The sequence below is a fragment of the Medicago truncatula genome, chromosome 2, assembly GCF_003473485.1.
Source record: "Medicago truncatula cultivar Jemalong A17 chromosome 2, MtrunA17r5.0-ANR, whole genome shotgun sequence".
Taxonomy (NCBI): Eukaryota; Viridiplantae; Streptophyta; class Magnoliopsida; order Fabales; family Fabaceae; genus Medicago; species Medicago truncatula.
Window position 1 is genome coordinate 7,062,565 of NC_053043.1, and position 14,370 is coordinate 7,076,934.

The 14,370-nt window shown below is 30.9% G+C and overlaps 2 protein-coding genes across 3 annotated transcripts; one reads left to right on the top strand and one right to left on the bottom strand.

Annotated features, from left to right (window-relative positions):
- Positions 1-3,679: 3,679 nt before the first annotated feature.
- Positions 3,680-6,652, bottom strand: LOC11437833 (uncharacterized protein At4g15545). 2 transcript variants are annotated; one of them, XM_003594007.4, is made up of 9 exons: positions 6,229-6,652; positions 6,039-6,107; positions 5,882-5,938; positions 5,334-5,406; positions 5,153-5,245; positions 4,824-5,066; positions 4,620-4,662; positions 4,022-4,100; positions 3,680-3,923 (listed from the first exon to the last, which is right to left on the bottom strand). In XM_003594007.4, exons 1-9 carry the CDS (start codon positions 6,505-6,507, stop codon positions 3,831-3,833), a joined length of 1,029 nt encoding a protein of 342 aa, XP_003594055.1. In that variant the 5' UTR covers positions 6,508-6,652; the 3' UTR covers positions 3,680-3,830. The 2 variants fall into 2 exon arrangements, with proteins under 2 accessions (XP_003594055.1, XP_024632008.1); XM_024776240.2 differs by having other exon boundaries at positions 4,824-5,060; positions 6,229-6,651.
- Positions 6,653-12,862: 6,210 nt separating this feature from the next.
- On the top strand, positions 12,863-14,259 carry LOC11440849 (uncharacterized). Its single transcript, XM_003594008.4, has one exon. It carries the CDS (start codon positions 13,155-13,157, stop codon positions 13,725-13,727), a length of 573 nt encoding a protein of 190 aa, XP_003594056.1. The 5' UTR covers positions 12,863-13,154; the 3' UTR covers positions 13,728-14,259.
- Positions 14,260-14,370: the final 111 nt, after the last annotated feature.

Consider the following 14,370-nt stretch of genomic DNA (forward strand, 5'->3'; position numbering starts at 1 on the left):
ACGGAAAAAATGAAATCCGTCTCTAATTTGGTCGGTAATTCAACCTTCTTTTAGTAGAGATGGAATTAAAGAGTAAAGATAAAAGGATTGAAATTAATTATTACCAATATTAGAAAAAGAATCAGAAAATCCAGGTCGTGGTCGTCTGCCTCTGCTGTCTCTTAATAAATTGATACTCTCCTTTTTTTCTAATTTTTTTCTGTCTGGCTTGTGAACGTCATTTCTGCCAATATATCAATCTCCTTTGTCAGCACACACTAAATAATTAATGTGACACAATGTACATTGTCAAAATTTCCAATAAAATAACCCAGCATAATAATAGTAATAACATAGGAACAAGATAGGCCAAAAGTTTGGTATTACGGTGGGGTTGTTGAAATCACGTTGAGACACCATGATTTTGCAAACGCTAAACCCGGAAAACCTACGTGATATCAAACATATAAAACATCATTTATGTTGGAATACATTCATCTAAATATAAAAGTGAGTAAACAATAAATTCAAGATTGAAAATCAATTGTAGAGTCAAAAACACTAAATTCTAGCTCTAAATTCTACTCGAGAGGATATAAACGTGTCAAAATCAATTCTATGAATCTCGAAATGATTTTGTATTTTTCAAACGTGGAACCGAAACCAAACATACACAAAGACATGTCCGAAACAAAATATATCAACACAAGTACACAACATCAATCAATACACATGTATAAAAATTAATGGTACATTAAGCAAAAAAAAGTCAACTTACTTGCATGTAAAATCAATATAGATTATTATTAAGGAAACATTACAGATATAATACCATATTAATTAATGAATGAGATGGAAATAACGTTGCATGCATGCATGCACGTATAAAGAAATGAACTCAAAATGTTTAAGAAAAGGTGGTATTACCTCGAGAAAGAAGGCTGTGGTGGTTCTCGTTGTTCATCGCTCATGATGGCGATGGAAAAAGGTAGGAGGAGACACCGAGAACCAAGAAGAACGAGAATGACGCGCACGGATAGAGTCAGCAAGAAGAGAGAGAGAGAAAGAGAGATGGAAGAAAGACATGAAAATGAAAGAAATGGTTGGCATCATTTCTCTGTCCCTACGTTCTTCTAACTTCTTACTACACACCCGATTTTTTATCCTCAAATTTCGTTCAACTTTACAGGAATATGCTCATTGATTTTGTATATATTCCTATTACATATATTTTCTTAACAAAAAATATATAAAAAGCTTAATTTTTTTTTCTTTATATTTATGATACATAAATTTAATTTTTATGTATGGACAAGGCTTGTCAACTCACTTGTCCTTAAATATATGGAATCATTTCTTGTCAAAAATTAAAGGATAAATTCTTTTCCCTCCCTCCACATCTGATTCGAATAGTAAAATCCGAAAAAATATAGGGTTACGTTGGAGGATGTTTTCAGTTACACCTTTTAAATTATTTAATCTAAAATGTTGCAGGACGTGTAAGAAGCTAATAGGGTGGGATAAGAAATTGTCAAATTAAAGTTGACATCATGGTTATAAGAACTTAGTTTCACGAGACTAAGTTGGTCCATGAACATAATTTTTACGAAGATATCACAGTTCATTTTAGATCCAGCGAACAGAGAACAGACAAGTAGTCGACGAGGAATGCAACACAACATCATCTAGAGTGCAATTGTTACGGTAATCATATGGTGTTGGGATTTCAAAAGGGTTTTTCAAAATTTTAATTCTCTTAGCGGAATAAATCTTGATGAACGAATATTAATTAATTAAATCATTAATCACAAATCAAAGCATTTTAAGGATTCATATGTTTATCTCTTGAAGCACAGATCCTTTAAAGTCAAACTCTTAGAGTTAGTAATCACAAGCACTACTCGACGACAACACCTCTACTCAGTCCACACAAACATATTCTTCAATCACGGTCCTACCTGCTTACGGATGAAGGCTTGGAGAAAGATGGACAGGTTTTATAGGGTTTCAGAAAACTAGGGCTTATGAATCATAAAATTTAGTTAAGTGTAATCTTGATTTAGCATAAGAGTTCTATTTAATTTATAGTACCACTTGTGTGATATGCAAGTCTAGCAGACACTATTGGGCTTATGTAAGCCTTATAACTTATTCGATGGCTTTGCTAACCAATTAGCTCAATATACTAATTGCACCCTCAAGTAATAAGTCTCACTTATACGTCTCACTTATGTGTCCTTTTGTGTGTGACCATGTAGGCTCTTGTAACTTTGACAATGATATTAAATTTTATTTTGAACAATAATATTAAATTTTATTGTTAATATTACATACAGAGAGCGGTATCTAGAAACACATCACGACTACCTAAGTGACAAGAATGTCATATGATCTGACGAAACTTTTCCGTGATATCTTGTGTATAATTACTTTTTGGCCCTCATGTCTATATTGAACACAAGACATAGTGTGTCACCCTTGTCCAGTTCAATAGTGAGACTTTAGACATTTCCATTATTATGTAAGAGGGATAAATTCCATCTAGGTCACTCATGTCCCTCTGCATGATTTGTGTAATACCCATCAACCGACTTTATAGTCATCGTGTCATAGACAACGTTTAAACAGAAACAAAAGTACTCGACTCCTACATCTAGGGAACATAGTGATTTCAGGCCGAAGGGTGGAATACACCACTTATCACTATGAGAATAGTTTATGTCACTTACATAATTTTCTATGTAGCGTTCTTATGGAGGATCAATCCAATATAAATATTACTCCTGAGATTTATACCTATGTGAAGATACTTGATAAATCTTTATTTATAATCTGTGAGATATGATCATTAGTCTACCCATATAATAATCTTTATGCCTTACTACTATCTTATTTCATAGGAAAACTTTTGACTAGGAAAACTTTAAGAATAATGTCTTTTAGTTTAACGAAGTATCACGATCAATTAAGTCACACTTAATGTTCCATTAAACGGTTTGATTCCCATCTCTGGCATTTTTAAAAATCTATTTAACTAAAAAGTCAGATTGAAAATTTTAACAAAAAAAAAATTATGGCTTACGAGGCAAGCTTAGTTAAGTAATTTTTTTTCATCTGGAAGTAAATATAAATAATAATTTTTTATTATTATTATTATTTTAGATTTTGTATTTATATTAAATCATTTTTTTAGTTTGGACTTAAACTCTGGTCTTTATCTGTCACCAAAAAAAAAAAAAAAAAAAAAACTCTGGTCTTATAACTTATAACTTCTTAGATTCTTAAATTAAATGGTTGAACTACTAAATATTTAAAGGTATTATTAAAATGCTATAATTTAAACAAGATGTCGTGTAAAGTCAAGATTGTTTTAATCGTATTCATAGAGCTTACTTGTTAAATTTGGTCAATGATAGATTAATTTAGAGGTGATTTTATTTGGTCTAAATAAATTTTATATGAGCACAACGTTAAAGAAATAGTTGTGTTCTCTTGTATTAATCATGTCCCTAGGCTTACTTCCTAAATTTAAAATAAAAAGAATATGAGTTTATTCACTTATACATTGTCTAATTCTCACGTTTTCATCCAATGTGGGATTCCCTTACTCACATTTTAAGCACCAACACCAAGTAGTGAAAATCCCCTAAAAGGACATTAAAGGTAACCTAATATTTATCAGAAAAAGTAATTCCCTTAATTCAAAGAATATATATTTTTCCACAAAATGATAATTAACATGTAGTAATTCGCAGTTGGGAAAAAGAAGCTGAAGTAGAGGAAATATCAGGCATTACAAGCTAGGAATCAATTTATTTATTATGTGATTAAACTTCATCAAGAATAATAAATTAATGGACATTGCGACTAATCAATCCTTCAAATATAGTATACAGATCTTTGTTTTCAGGCCCAAAGATCTCATCAGCTTTCTTTAATGTCTCCTGCAATTTCACAAACACAATAGAGGAAGGCAATTAAGTTAAATTCAGATACAAATGTTACCATAAAAAAAGGGAAAAGGAGATGCATGAGGGTTCACCTCTTTTGTTTGTTTGTGGGAATTCAGTTCCTTAACATTTGCTAAAAATGCACCAAACTGCTCATAAGACAAACGGCTCCTAATCATAACAAACATGGATAAATTATGAGTGAAGGATTCAAAAGTTAAGTATCAAACACAAAATTAAACAATTTTGCTACCACTACCAGATTGAAATGCTATACTTCTAAAATGTCATTTTAAATTGTAAATTGATTGAATTACTTGTCAAAGCTGATAGGTTGATGAATAAAACCATGGATCTTAAGAAGTTCCTTTCAAGTTGTTTGTAAATTAATCTAATGAAATTATGAAGCTAGCGTAGTTGAGTAAGAACTTGATGCTTTTTGAAATCTTAGTATAAGCACTTGTGACTTGTGAGACTGTTTGATAGAACTTATGTAAATAGCTTATGGCATGTCCATAAGTCATTTTTAGCTTATTTTCATAAGCTCTCAAGCATAGCTTATGAAAACAACCTATAGCTTATATGAATATAATTTGACCTTATTTTATCTTTTGTGTAGAAATAGGTTAAACATAAGTACTTATATGATTAAGTTGTTTATCTAAATAGGATCAAAATACCCTTAATTACCTGACTTGGCGAAAGAACTCCTTTCCATCCACCCGAGTTCGTGCTGAGACAAGAAAAAAGAAAATATGTGAGTACATGATCATCAAGCATCCCTTCCTAATTAATTTATAAACATAATCCATTAAGTAAAGCGATCCTAAAAGTGACCAAAATAAATAATGATTGAAAGTTAGGAACAATGAGGTTGAGGTAGCATGCAGAAACCTGTGCCAGAGCTAGACATTGAACCAGTAGAGGAAAACATTGAAGAAGTCCTGTCAATTTGAAGGGAAACCGCATGGCGCCTTGGAGACGCAGGTTTAGATGTTCTTGATGGTGATACAGATGCAGAAACGATAGGAGGTGAACCAGGAGGACTGATGCGAGGAGTCGTAGTTTGGGATGCTAACAAAATATTATGTGATGATGATGATGCTTGAGATCTTACAGGTCCAGGTCCAGGTCCAGCTACAATTTTGGAAAAGAAAAACAAAAGTAATGCAAGATTATCTATACCTGCATTAATTAGATGATTAATGATATTTAGTACATACCATCTGATTGACGATCCTCTGCATAGGAATTTCCTGCATCAGAAGTATTGGTTTGCATTGAAGAAGGTCTAGGTGGCAATGAAGCATCTTCATCTGTAATAAATCAAAGGGTTTATATATTATATGTAATTAATTTGGAACATGAAAATCAATAAATATATGATGAAAGAGTTGAAAGTACCTCCAAGCTGAGATGTGGAAGTGGTACTTGACTGACTATGTAACATAGCTGCAATGTTGGGTGATACTGCTCCCTGCACCAAAACCATGTTATATGCCAAATCCTCTTGTTAACTATATTTGAATACATTCTTCAAAATAATGTGTAAACTGCCATTGATGCTCATTTTAAGACTGTCCCGGACAAAATTTGAACATTGTATATTGACATTATAAACCTAAGTTAGCACCTCAAGTTTAATTAAGCAAAAAATTGAATATTAATAAAATGCTACAAAAACAGAGGTTATTACATTTTATTTCATTCTATTTTTTAAAAGATAATTGAAAGAAAAAAAATGCTGTAATTATATTTTTCTATTTTTTTAAACTAATTCAGACATAAACAGAATAATGTGAGTACCTAGCAAGAATCCCACTGAAAAAAGTTCTAATGTCTCCATTTATTAAATGAATAAATACTAATATTCTCTTCCTCTATTTAAAAACATTAATTCAGACATAGTCATAAACAATATTAAAAAATGAAAAATACTAATAACAACTTACAGGTTTTTCTTCATCCTCTTGAAGTGATTGCATAAGTGCCTTTCTGAAAACCTCCAACTGCATATTCATATTAAAAATACATTATTACAAGAATTAATTTACCACTTTTACAAAAATGAAAATTGATAATTGACTAAGAAAACCAAATAGTTTGCACCTTGGAGACATCTCTACTGAGCTTCCTCACTGTACTAGAAAGTGAAGCATTCTCCTTCAACAACTTCTCCTATAACAATTTCACAATCTCAACCAAAACAAATTAAAATTTGAGAAAACAATAAAACCAAATAAAAATTTCAAGCAAATTGAACCGGGTTTAATTTAGATAACGGTTCAAGGGTTCAGACCTTATCTTGTTCAGCAAGTGCAAGCTTATCGGCGGCTTCAGAAAGAGCAGCGTGGAGAGGCTCTCCCTGAGCTTCCAGCTCCGCGATGAGCTCGTCTTTCTTGACGAGCTCATCACGTAGAGCAGAAACTTCTGATTGGAGCGTGTTGACACGTGTTGAAAGGGCAATGGAGGTGATTTTGCGAGCCACATCGAGTTGCTCGAAAGGATCGGATGGTAGAACTTGCAGCAACTCCTCAGGAATATCGAGGTTCGAACCACTCAATTCCGCCACCAACATGTTCTTCTCTCTTTTTTCTACTTTCTTTTAATTGTAGTTATTATATTTTATTTCAAATAGTTATGATTTTATTCATAGTTTGGAGAGGAATGCAGAAGCATTGGAACGTGATAAGACAATGGAAGAATTTATCCCTACATCTATCTTTTTTGTTTTATGCAATTACATATTGCCAAAATATGTGGCTGCATAAGGTTTAAGAGAGGATAGGAATTGGAGCAAAGACAAAATAACATTAACGGCCATTGGCTCTACATGTGGTACGGTACAATTATTCTAGAGCAGTTTCAATTTGGTGCAGTGTTGAATCTAATACACACAATCATACTAACTAATTTAACTACTAACAAACTAACGGATTAATTAGTTAGTTACAACGGTTACAACACATTACTTGAATTACAAGCTAACTTAACTAACACTTTACCTTAATTCAAGTACTTGAGGAACACAATTACCTTGCAACTAAGATCTTTAAAACCATATGGTCTTAAAGATTTCGTCATTATTTTAGATGTTTGCACTCAAATGGGAAAATTGATAAGCATGAGCTTATTCTTGTTAACTTGATCTATGTTTGGATGAGGTAATTAGAAATTTTGTAAGAATTTAGAATTCTAGGCATTTCAAATCATTTCTAAAAAAATTTGTTCGGATAAAGTAATAAAAAAATTCATCATTATCAATTGTTGGACTACTTATATAAATTTTAATTTTTTGTGTCAAACTTGAAAATTGAAAATAGGGGCCAATATGTAAATTTTGAGGGGTTAGATTGTAATTGTTTGTTGTGTGAGTTTGGATATAAAGATCACATATTCTTAACTTAGATTCTCTTATTGTGATTCAGAAGCCTCCTGCTAGTTTATCCTCCATTTTCCTAGCTAATGCTCTTGGTTTGTGTCCTTTGTTAAGATGTAGCCATCTTTTTCTTCTTGTCTTTTTTCTTTTGTACCCAAAAAAAAGTATACTCGAATCTTTGTTTATTTGACAAGCTAAGTACTTAATCTAATTACTTAGTTTTTGTTTTGTTTTAGTACTTTTTTCTTTCAAAATATTGTTTCTTTTATCGTTCTCACTGTGTCATTTTTGTCGAGGTCACCATTAGGTTCACTTTTTAAAATATTTTATACTTTCAAATTTTAATTTGTAGAATAATTCATTAAAAAATTGATGCATTTTTTCCTTAAAATAAATTTAAACTTATTTAAAAAAGAGTTCCTGATGAAGAACAAAAAAAAGACCAGGTAGGTCTACTTCATGTAATGCATAATAGTTTTTTTTTTTTTTCCTTTTCATATACATATATATAAAAGAAGTCAAACATGATAGCTTACTTGCTTATACGATTCATAGACGACCTGCACTGCATGTTTATTTTTTAATTTGTAAGTGTGTGCTCATTATATATATAGGAGGATGTTTCCACAGACCCTTCAAATGTAAACTAAGATTAGTCTTATTCTGTGTGTTTCTAAACTGTACAAGAAAAATGAGACCAATCGAACAAAGAGAAAGAAAGCTTATTCTCTCCATGAACTATATGATGGCTTCTGACCCTACAACTTATCAAAAGTATACTTGATTTGTTTTTTATTTACAATAACTATATTTTAAGCTGCCATTGCTTTTTTTATTTATTATTTTTCTAGTGGAAATTATTGAAACAAGCAAGTGACTAGGAGCATAGAATAATATCTATTCATTGAAATGATCTTCAAGTGAAAACCAGTCCATGCATGATAAATTAAGGTCTTGGAGTTGGGTCTACTAAGAATTATTGAATATCTTTTTATAGGTAGATCAAAGAATGGAAAGAAATAAAATACTTTTTTTTTTTGAGGGAAAAATACATATTTTCTTTTTAGATTTTAATAAAATTTAAATTCATTAAATTTTCAATCTCATAAACTATTCTATTTTATTTTTAAATTACTTCAAATATAAAATAAAATAAAACTAATATACTAACATCTAACATTGTCTTATAAATATCTAATGACTACATTATATATAGGGACTAATAGTATTTTACAATATCATAATGACTAATAATACTTTTACAACTATTTTTATAATAACTTTTGAAAAATATTTTTTCTCAGTTTTATTTTGTTTTATAAAAATCAGTACATTATATATAGGGACCGATATTCGAACCACATACACCCTACTTAATCATTTTAAGAAGTGGAATTTTAGTCATTAGACTATTTGATCAAATAATCAATAGAAAAAAAGATAATAAGAACAAAATAAAACCATGTGAAAAAGAATTATCTCAAAAGTTATAATAAAATAGTTATAGAAATATTATTTCTTTTATCCAATTGATTGGTGCTTAATTATGATTCTTAGCTGGGCAACTTGACATATCATATATAACTAGTGGACGATTCCTTCAAACATTGAACTTGACACCCACAAAGGTGGGGGAATGAAAGTGTCAATTTCAACCCTTACTTGTTAATGCATGGTGGTTATCTTCTTTTGATCACCCATTATAAAGTAAGATTGTATTTGATTTTATGTGTTATTTTATGTAATTAAATACTAATACAAGACGTTGTTTTAGAGGAATACAAGACATGTTGGTGGAGTATAGATCATAGTTAGGTGATAAGGAGACCACGGGCTTGAGGTGTGCACTTTCAATACTAGATAAAAATGAAACATTTAGCGTTGATGATTAAGTTTGCAAGAACAACGCCATGTGAGCGCAAAACTATTTTGCCTTGGTAGTGCAAATGATTGTTGAGGTTATGATGTCAATTTTTTATAATGATCTTTTTTTTTTTTTAGAGAGAATTTTTCATAATTAAGGATGATACTACATGTTTTAAGTTTATAAAATAATGATAACATTATGATTCACTTATTTTTAAATTAATGATTTTTTTACGGAATTTAATGTTCTCAAACATTAATTTAATATAAGATACCATGTTGATTTTTTTCTACTAGCTTAAAACAGTTTTAAAATATTAAGTTTAATTATAATTTGGGTCTTCTATTTTATCAAACTCATGAAGATAGTCCTTTTTTTTTAATGAATTTTTTGTCGCTCTATTTTAACATTTGTTGCAATTTTGATTTCAAACCAAAATGTATCCCTGCAAATCGTAATTTTTTACAATAAAAAGTGAATCTAAAAATAAAGAGGAGTGTTATTTAAACAACCATTTGGTTGACAACTTTTAGGACAACCATAATTTATAAAGAAAAAATTGGTATTTGCACGAAAACCAAAGCAATAGAGAGATAAAGTAAAAAGTAATGTGAGTATGAGAGAGAAAGTTGTCACAAAAGTTGTCATAAAATGGATGTTCAAATATCATTTCTCAAAAACAAAAGGGTTTTGCTAACCATTGTCCTCAGGGCAATGGTTAAGGAAGCCAAAAGTAGCATGTTTGCATTGGTTTCAACAACATTTTGACTTTTAAAAAGTTAAATTTATCATTTTTCACCATTTTCCAATACTATATTTCTATTTTTATCTCCTTATCCATTGCCCCAGAAGCAATGATTAGCATTCTCCAAAAACAAAATATTACTTTTGAGACCAAAATTTACACTTTTAGAGGCAAAGAACAATTCATGATTAATGGGTCTTAAATCCTACTGTGTTACATCGATATCTCTATTTCTACACTTAATGCTTTTCAGACGTGCAATTCAAAATTAATCTTTCGATTTAGGAGTGATAGACATAGAGTTACTTTGTAAGGGGCATGGGCAAAGACATTTATAGATTCTAGTTGCAAGACATTGGATTAGGTTACAATCACACACGTCGGAGCATAATACCACTCTATTAGCTAATTGAGCGAGACATTAAAGGTTAGAGAATAATGAAACATAGGTGCCATTTAGCTTGGACCTATGAAGTTTTGGTCTAAGATGGACCATTTTTTTTTTAACCTTTAGATTGAATCAACAACCAATTCTTATCATGGTCCATCCAGACCGAATACAACCCATCAATACATAATAAATGTAAATGACATAAAAGAACATTTGTAATTCATAATAAAATGTAAATCAATTAATATTTAAGATATTTAATAATTTAAATTAATCAATTTAATATATATTTTACATATTAATAAATTAGTTTTTTAATTTTTTGGTCAAAATACTTAATTAATTTCTTTTGATTAAATTATATTTTTAATTTAATTTCAATTAAATAAATTATTTTCAGTTTTTTTTTATAATATTTTAGTTTTAAAATTTATTTTACGTGTATCGGATTTTTTTCATTAATATTTAAGTATACAATTTTATTTTAAAAACAAAACAAAAAATAAGAAACCCATAAGACTAAAAACAAAAATATTAAAGAAAGAACAACAACAACAATTCAAAAAGAAGTTATTTAATAACATAAGCAACAACAACTAGATTTTTTTTCGTAAAAAAAAAAAACAATTGAATACTTATTTAATTCATGTTACTTATTTTTTTTAAGAAATTTAATTCATCTCCCTTCGAAACAAAATAAATTAATTCATATATTACTTAAAAACTCGATCAATACAAACTGCCGTAAGAAAAAGATTACTTGTATTGCTAAATGAAAAAAAAATATGTGACAAAAAAAAAAGTAAAGAGATTAAATAGAGATATAGAGAAGATGGGTGAAATTTGGTGTTTATAGACCATAATAAAATTTGGTAGATTCATATAATCTAATGGTACAAAAAATTGGTCCATCATAGACCAATATTTTCATATGTTCATTTATACTTCACCTGAAACATAATCCAACACAACTTATTAATTCATAGGTTCAACCACTACCAACCATCTATGTATAACCACCACTTTCAACGATCAAAATAGCTAAATAATTCATTAATCAAGTCCATGTAAATCAATAATTATAAATCTTTGATACTACTAAACTTCAACATATCACTTATCTTGATAATTCTCTGGGACTTTAGTGATAAAAGAGCTTGGTATTTTTGTCACCATTTCTTAACTAGGAAACTTTGCCTCTTTGGTTCCACCGGCCTTCCTCACATTCCTCACATTACAACACATTAGTTTAGTTTGATTAATGATTTTTTTGTCAACCTTTCGATTTCTAGAAGAAAAAAAAAGGTCCTATTAAGGTCTTTTTGTTTTGTCAAGTAGCTTAAAGGCTGAAACTCACACATTTTACATGTAAAGAAGTGGAGTGTTTGAGGTTCGAACCCTAACTCCTGCATATATTATGCATTGTCCCTACCAACTAACCTAAACACATGGGAACAAAGGATCCTGGTAATGATATATTTTTTTTTATGTATAATAAAAGATAACAATAAATTTATTATTTACTTCATTTTTTAAACAAAAGTTAAATGAGTTGAACTTCGAAAGCTCACCAAACCAATACAGACCCCAAGACTTAGACTATATATATATATATATATATATATATATATATATATCAAAAAGATCATCACATTGGTAACAAGAGTTGATCTCACAAACTTGCGTATTAGTCAACTTCTAATAAATTTAGTGACAACTTTATTTACTCATTAAATCTTCAAATTATTTCCCTAAAAAAAGTCTTCAAATTAATGATTTCTTTTAATTTTTTATGGAATATAATGTTTTCAAATATAGATTTTATATAAAAAGTCATTCAATTATTTGTATTTTAAAAGAGTTTTAAAATATTATCAAAAAAGGAGTTTAAAAATATAAAATTGCACATCTATACATAGAAATCTTTTTCATTTATTTTTGACCCATGACATTAGAAATAACCGATCAAAAGAAAAGGTAAACATAAAAATCTTGTGTCCTAAAGACGTACTATAATGGTAAAAAAAAAAAGAGTAAGTTAACTTTGACTGAAGGAGAGTATAGACTATAGCATAGAGTCATATACACGGTTGCCGGATGGAAATTTCGTTCTTTAAACAAAGCCATTGCTGGCTAGCAGCCACAAATTTCGCAATATCAATTGAGCATGGTAACGAAAATTTGATATCCCCGTCTGAACGAACCTACTTAAAATATAGTAGAGGTAGGTATTCCTCTACATTTTCCAATCAAACAATAAATATATTAATTGAAAATGCTAAAATAAAAGTAATTTGGCAACATCAAGTGGACCCCAATGAACCCAAATAATTTCCTAGAAAGAAGGTAATTGAAAAAGACAACTAACCCCAACTACACGGCACCGTTAAACTTACCTCACCCTCGGTTGTCAAATAAACGTCCACCGTTATTCTAGGGTCCCACGTTAAACATAAACTTCAAAAATGAAAGACTTGGTCTGGTCAGCAAACACCATCTCTCTGTTTTGTCCAAAACATCTCTCTCCTCTTTTTCTCTCTCTTCACGCGTTGGGAAAGTCGGTAGGAAAAAACAATAAACCAATTACCCACCCACCTTTCTCTCTTTCCTCTTTTCCTATATATCACCCTTCTCCAACCATACCATTTTCCCCAATTCACCCTTTCTTCTTTACCATTCTCATTTCATTTCCATTTTTCTATTAACACCCCCTTTTCTTCTCTTCCTTTTCTTCTCAGAGGAAGAAGAAGAAGAAAAAACAATTAATCCTACTAGCAAATAATTCTTCTAAAGATAAATAAACCAATTAAAACACCCTTTTCTTCTTCATTTTCTCATTCACCATGGGAACCGAAGTTTTGCTACCACAAGATTGTTTCATTCAACGGATCAGAGCACCGCCGGCGAGTTTTTACCGCCGAAAGCCTTACGGAAATTGCCATAATAATAATAATAGCAGTCATTATTATGGTGCCACAAACTCCGGGAGGAGTAACCGGAAACCGGTGACTCGACCGGAGCAAAGAAAACGTATTCCGCCGACGGAGAGAAGACATAGCAACAGCTCCGATGATTTGAAGGTGGCGAGAGGTAGTGGTATGATGACGGAGAAGGTAACGATTCTTCGGAGAGGTGAATCGCTTGATTCGTTGGTGAAGAGCGATGGTTTGAAAAAGGAAGGTGAAGATTTGGTTATTATCGGAACACAGAGACTTGGACCCGACCCGAATATGGTTCCTAAACAGATCCGGATCGTTGATTTCAAAACCGGTTGTGATGTTTACGCCGGATCCGCTTTCGCGATGTCTCCGTCGCCGAGCGCTCTTCCTATTCCTTCTTTTCAGAGGAAGTTTGCGCCGGTTGCCGTTGATGACTCCGCTACGCGGGATCTAAGGCGTCTCCTCCGTATTGCGTAAACCAAATCGGGTCGTTTCCGGGTTTCGGGTTGGATCCCTAAGGACCTTTCCGTCTTTTCCTCCTTTTTTTTTTGTCTCTCCTTAATCTAGAATCTTCTTATTACCCGTTACGCCCCTCTTCCATTTTTTGAATTTTGATCCGACCGTGATTTTTTTAAACGGAAGGGTTGAATTGAAAAATGGGGAAAAATTTGGGGTGAAAATGTTAATAAAAGAAGTTTGGAGTAGTGTTGTTGTAAGGTTATGTAAGGACTTTTGTGGAGGTTGTTAATTGGGTTGTTATAAGGGGGTAAGATTTAGGTTGTAATATCAAAAAAAATTAGAATGGGAAAAAAATAAATAAAAAGAAGAAAGGATGGGAGGAAGTTGGGGGTTGATCTGTAAATTCCGGAAGTATATGTGTATTTTGAAGTGAAAAATGGGTTCTGCTCTCGTGAGAAATTGCGAGTATCTTTGTAGGTTTGTAATACCCTTTTGTACTGTAAAGTTAACAAAAATAAATTAATAGGGAAATTTGGGCAGATTCAGATTATGTTTTATGTCTTTGTTTACTCTTTATGTGATGATCATGAAATGAAATAACCTGGAAGCAAAATGGAACTGTATTATAACAAGTAAAAATATAATTGGAAATTTTATGGCC

What these genes read in the sequence shown, in the direction of transcription:
- LOC11440849 (XM_003594008.4), top strand. Translation starts at nt 13,155, where the DNA reads ATGGGAACCGAAGTTTTGCTACCACAAGATTGTTTCATTCAACGGATC.
- LOC11437833 (XM_003594007.4), bottom strand. Translation starts at nt 6,507, where the DNA reads ATGTTGGTGGCGGAATTGAGTGGTTCGAACCTCGATATTCCTGAGGAG. An exon ending in TCAGTAGAGATGTCTCCAAG is followed by an intron (nt 5,939 to 6,038) that starts GTGCAAACTATT and finishes ATGAATATGCAG; the next exon opens with TTGGAGGTTTTCAGAAAGGC. An exon ending in AAGAGGATGAAGAAAAACCT is followed by an intron (nt 5,407 to 5,881) that starts GTAAGTTGTTAT and finishes GTTTTGGTGCAG; the next exon opens with GGAGCAGTATCACCCAACAT.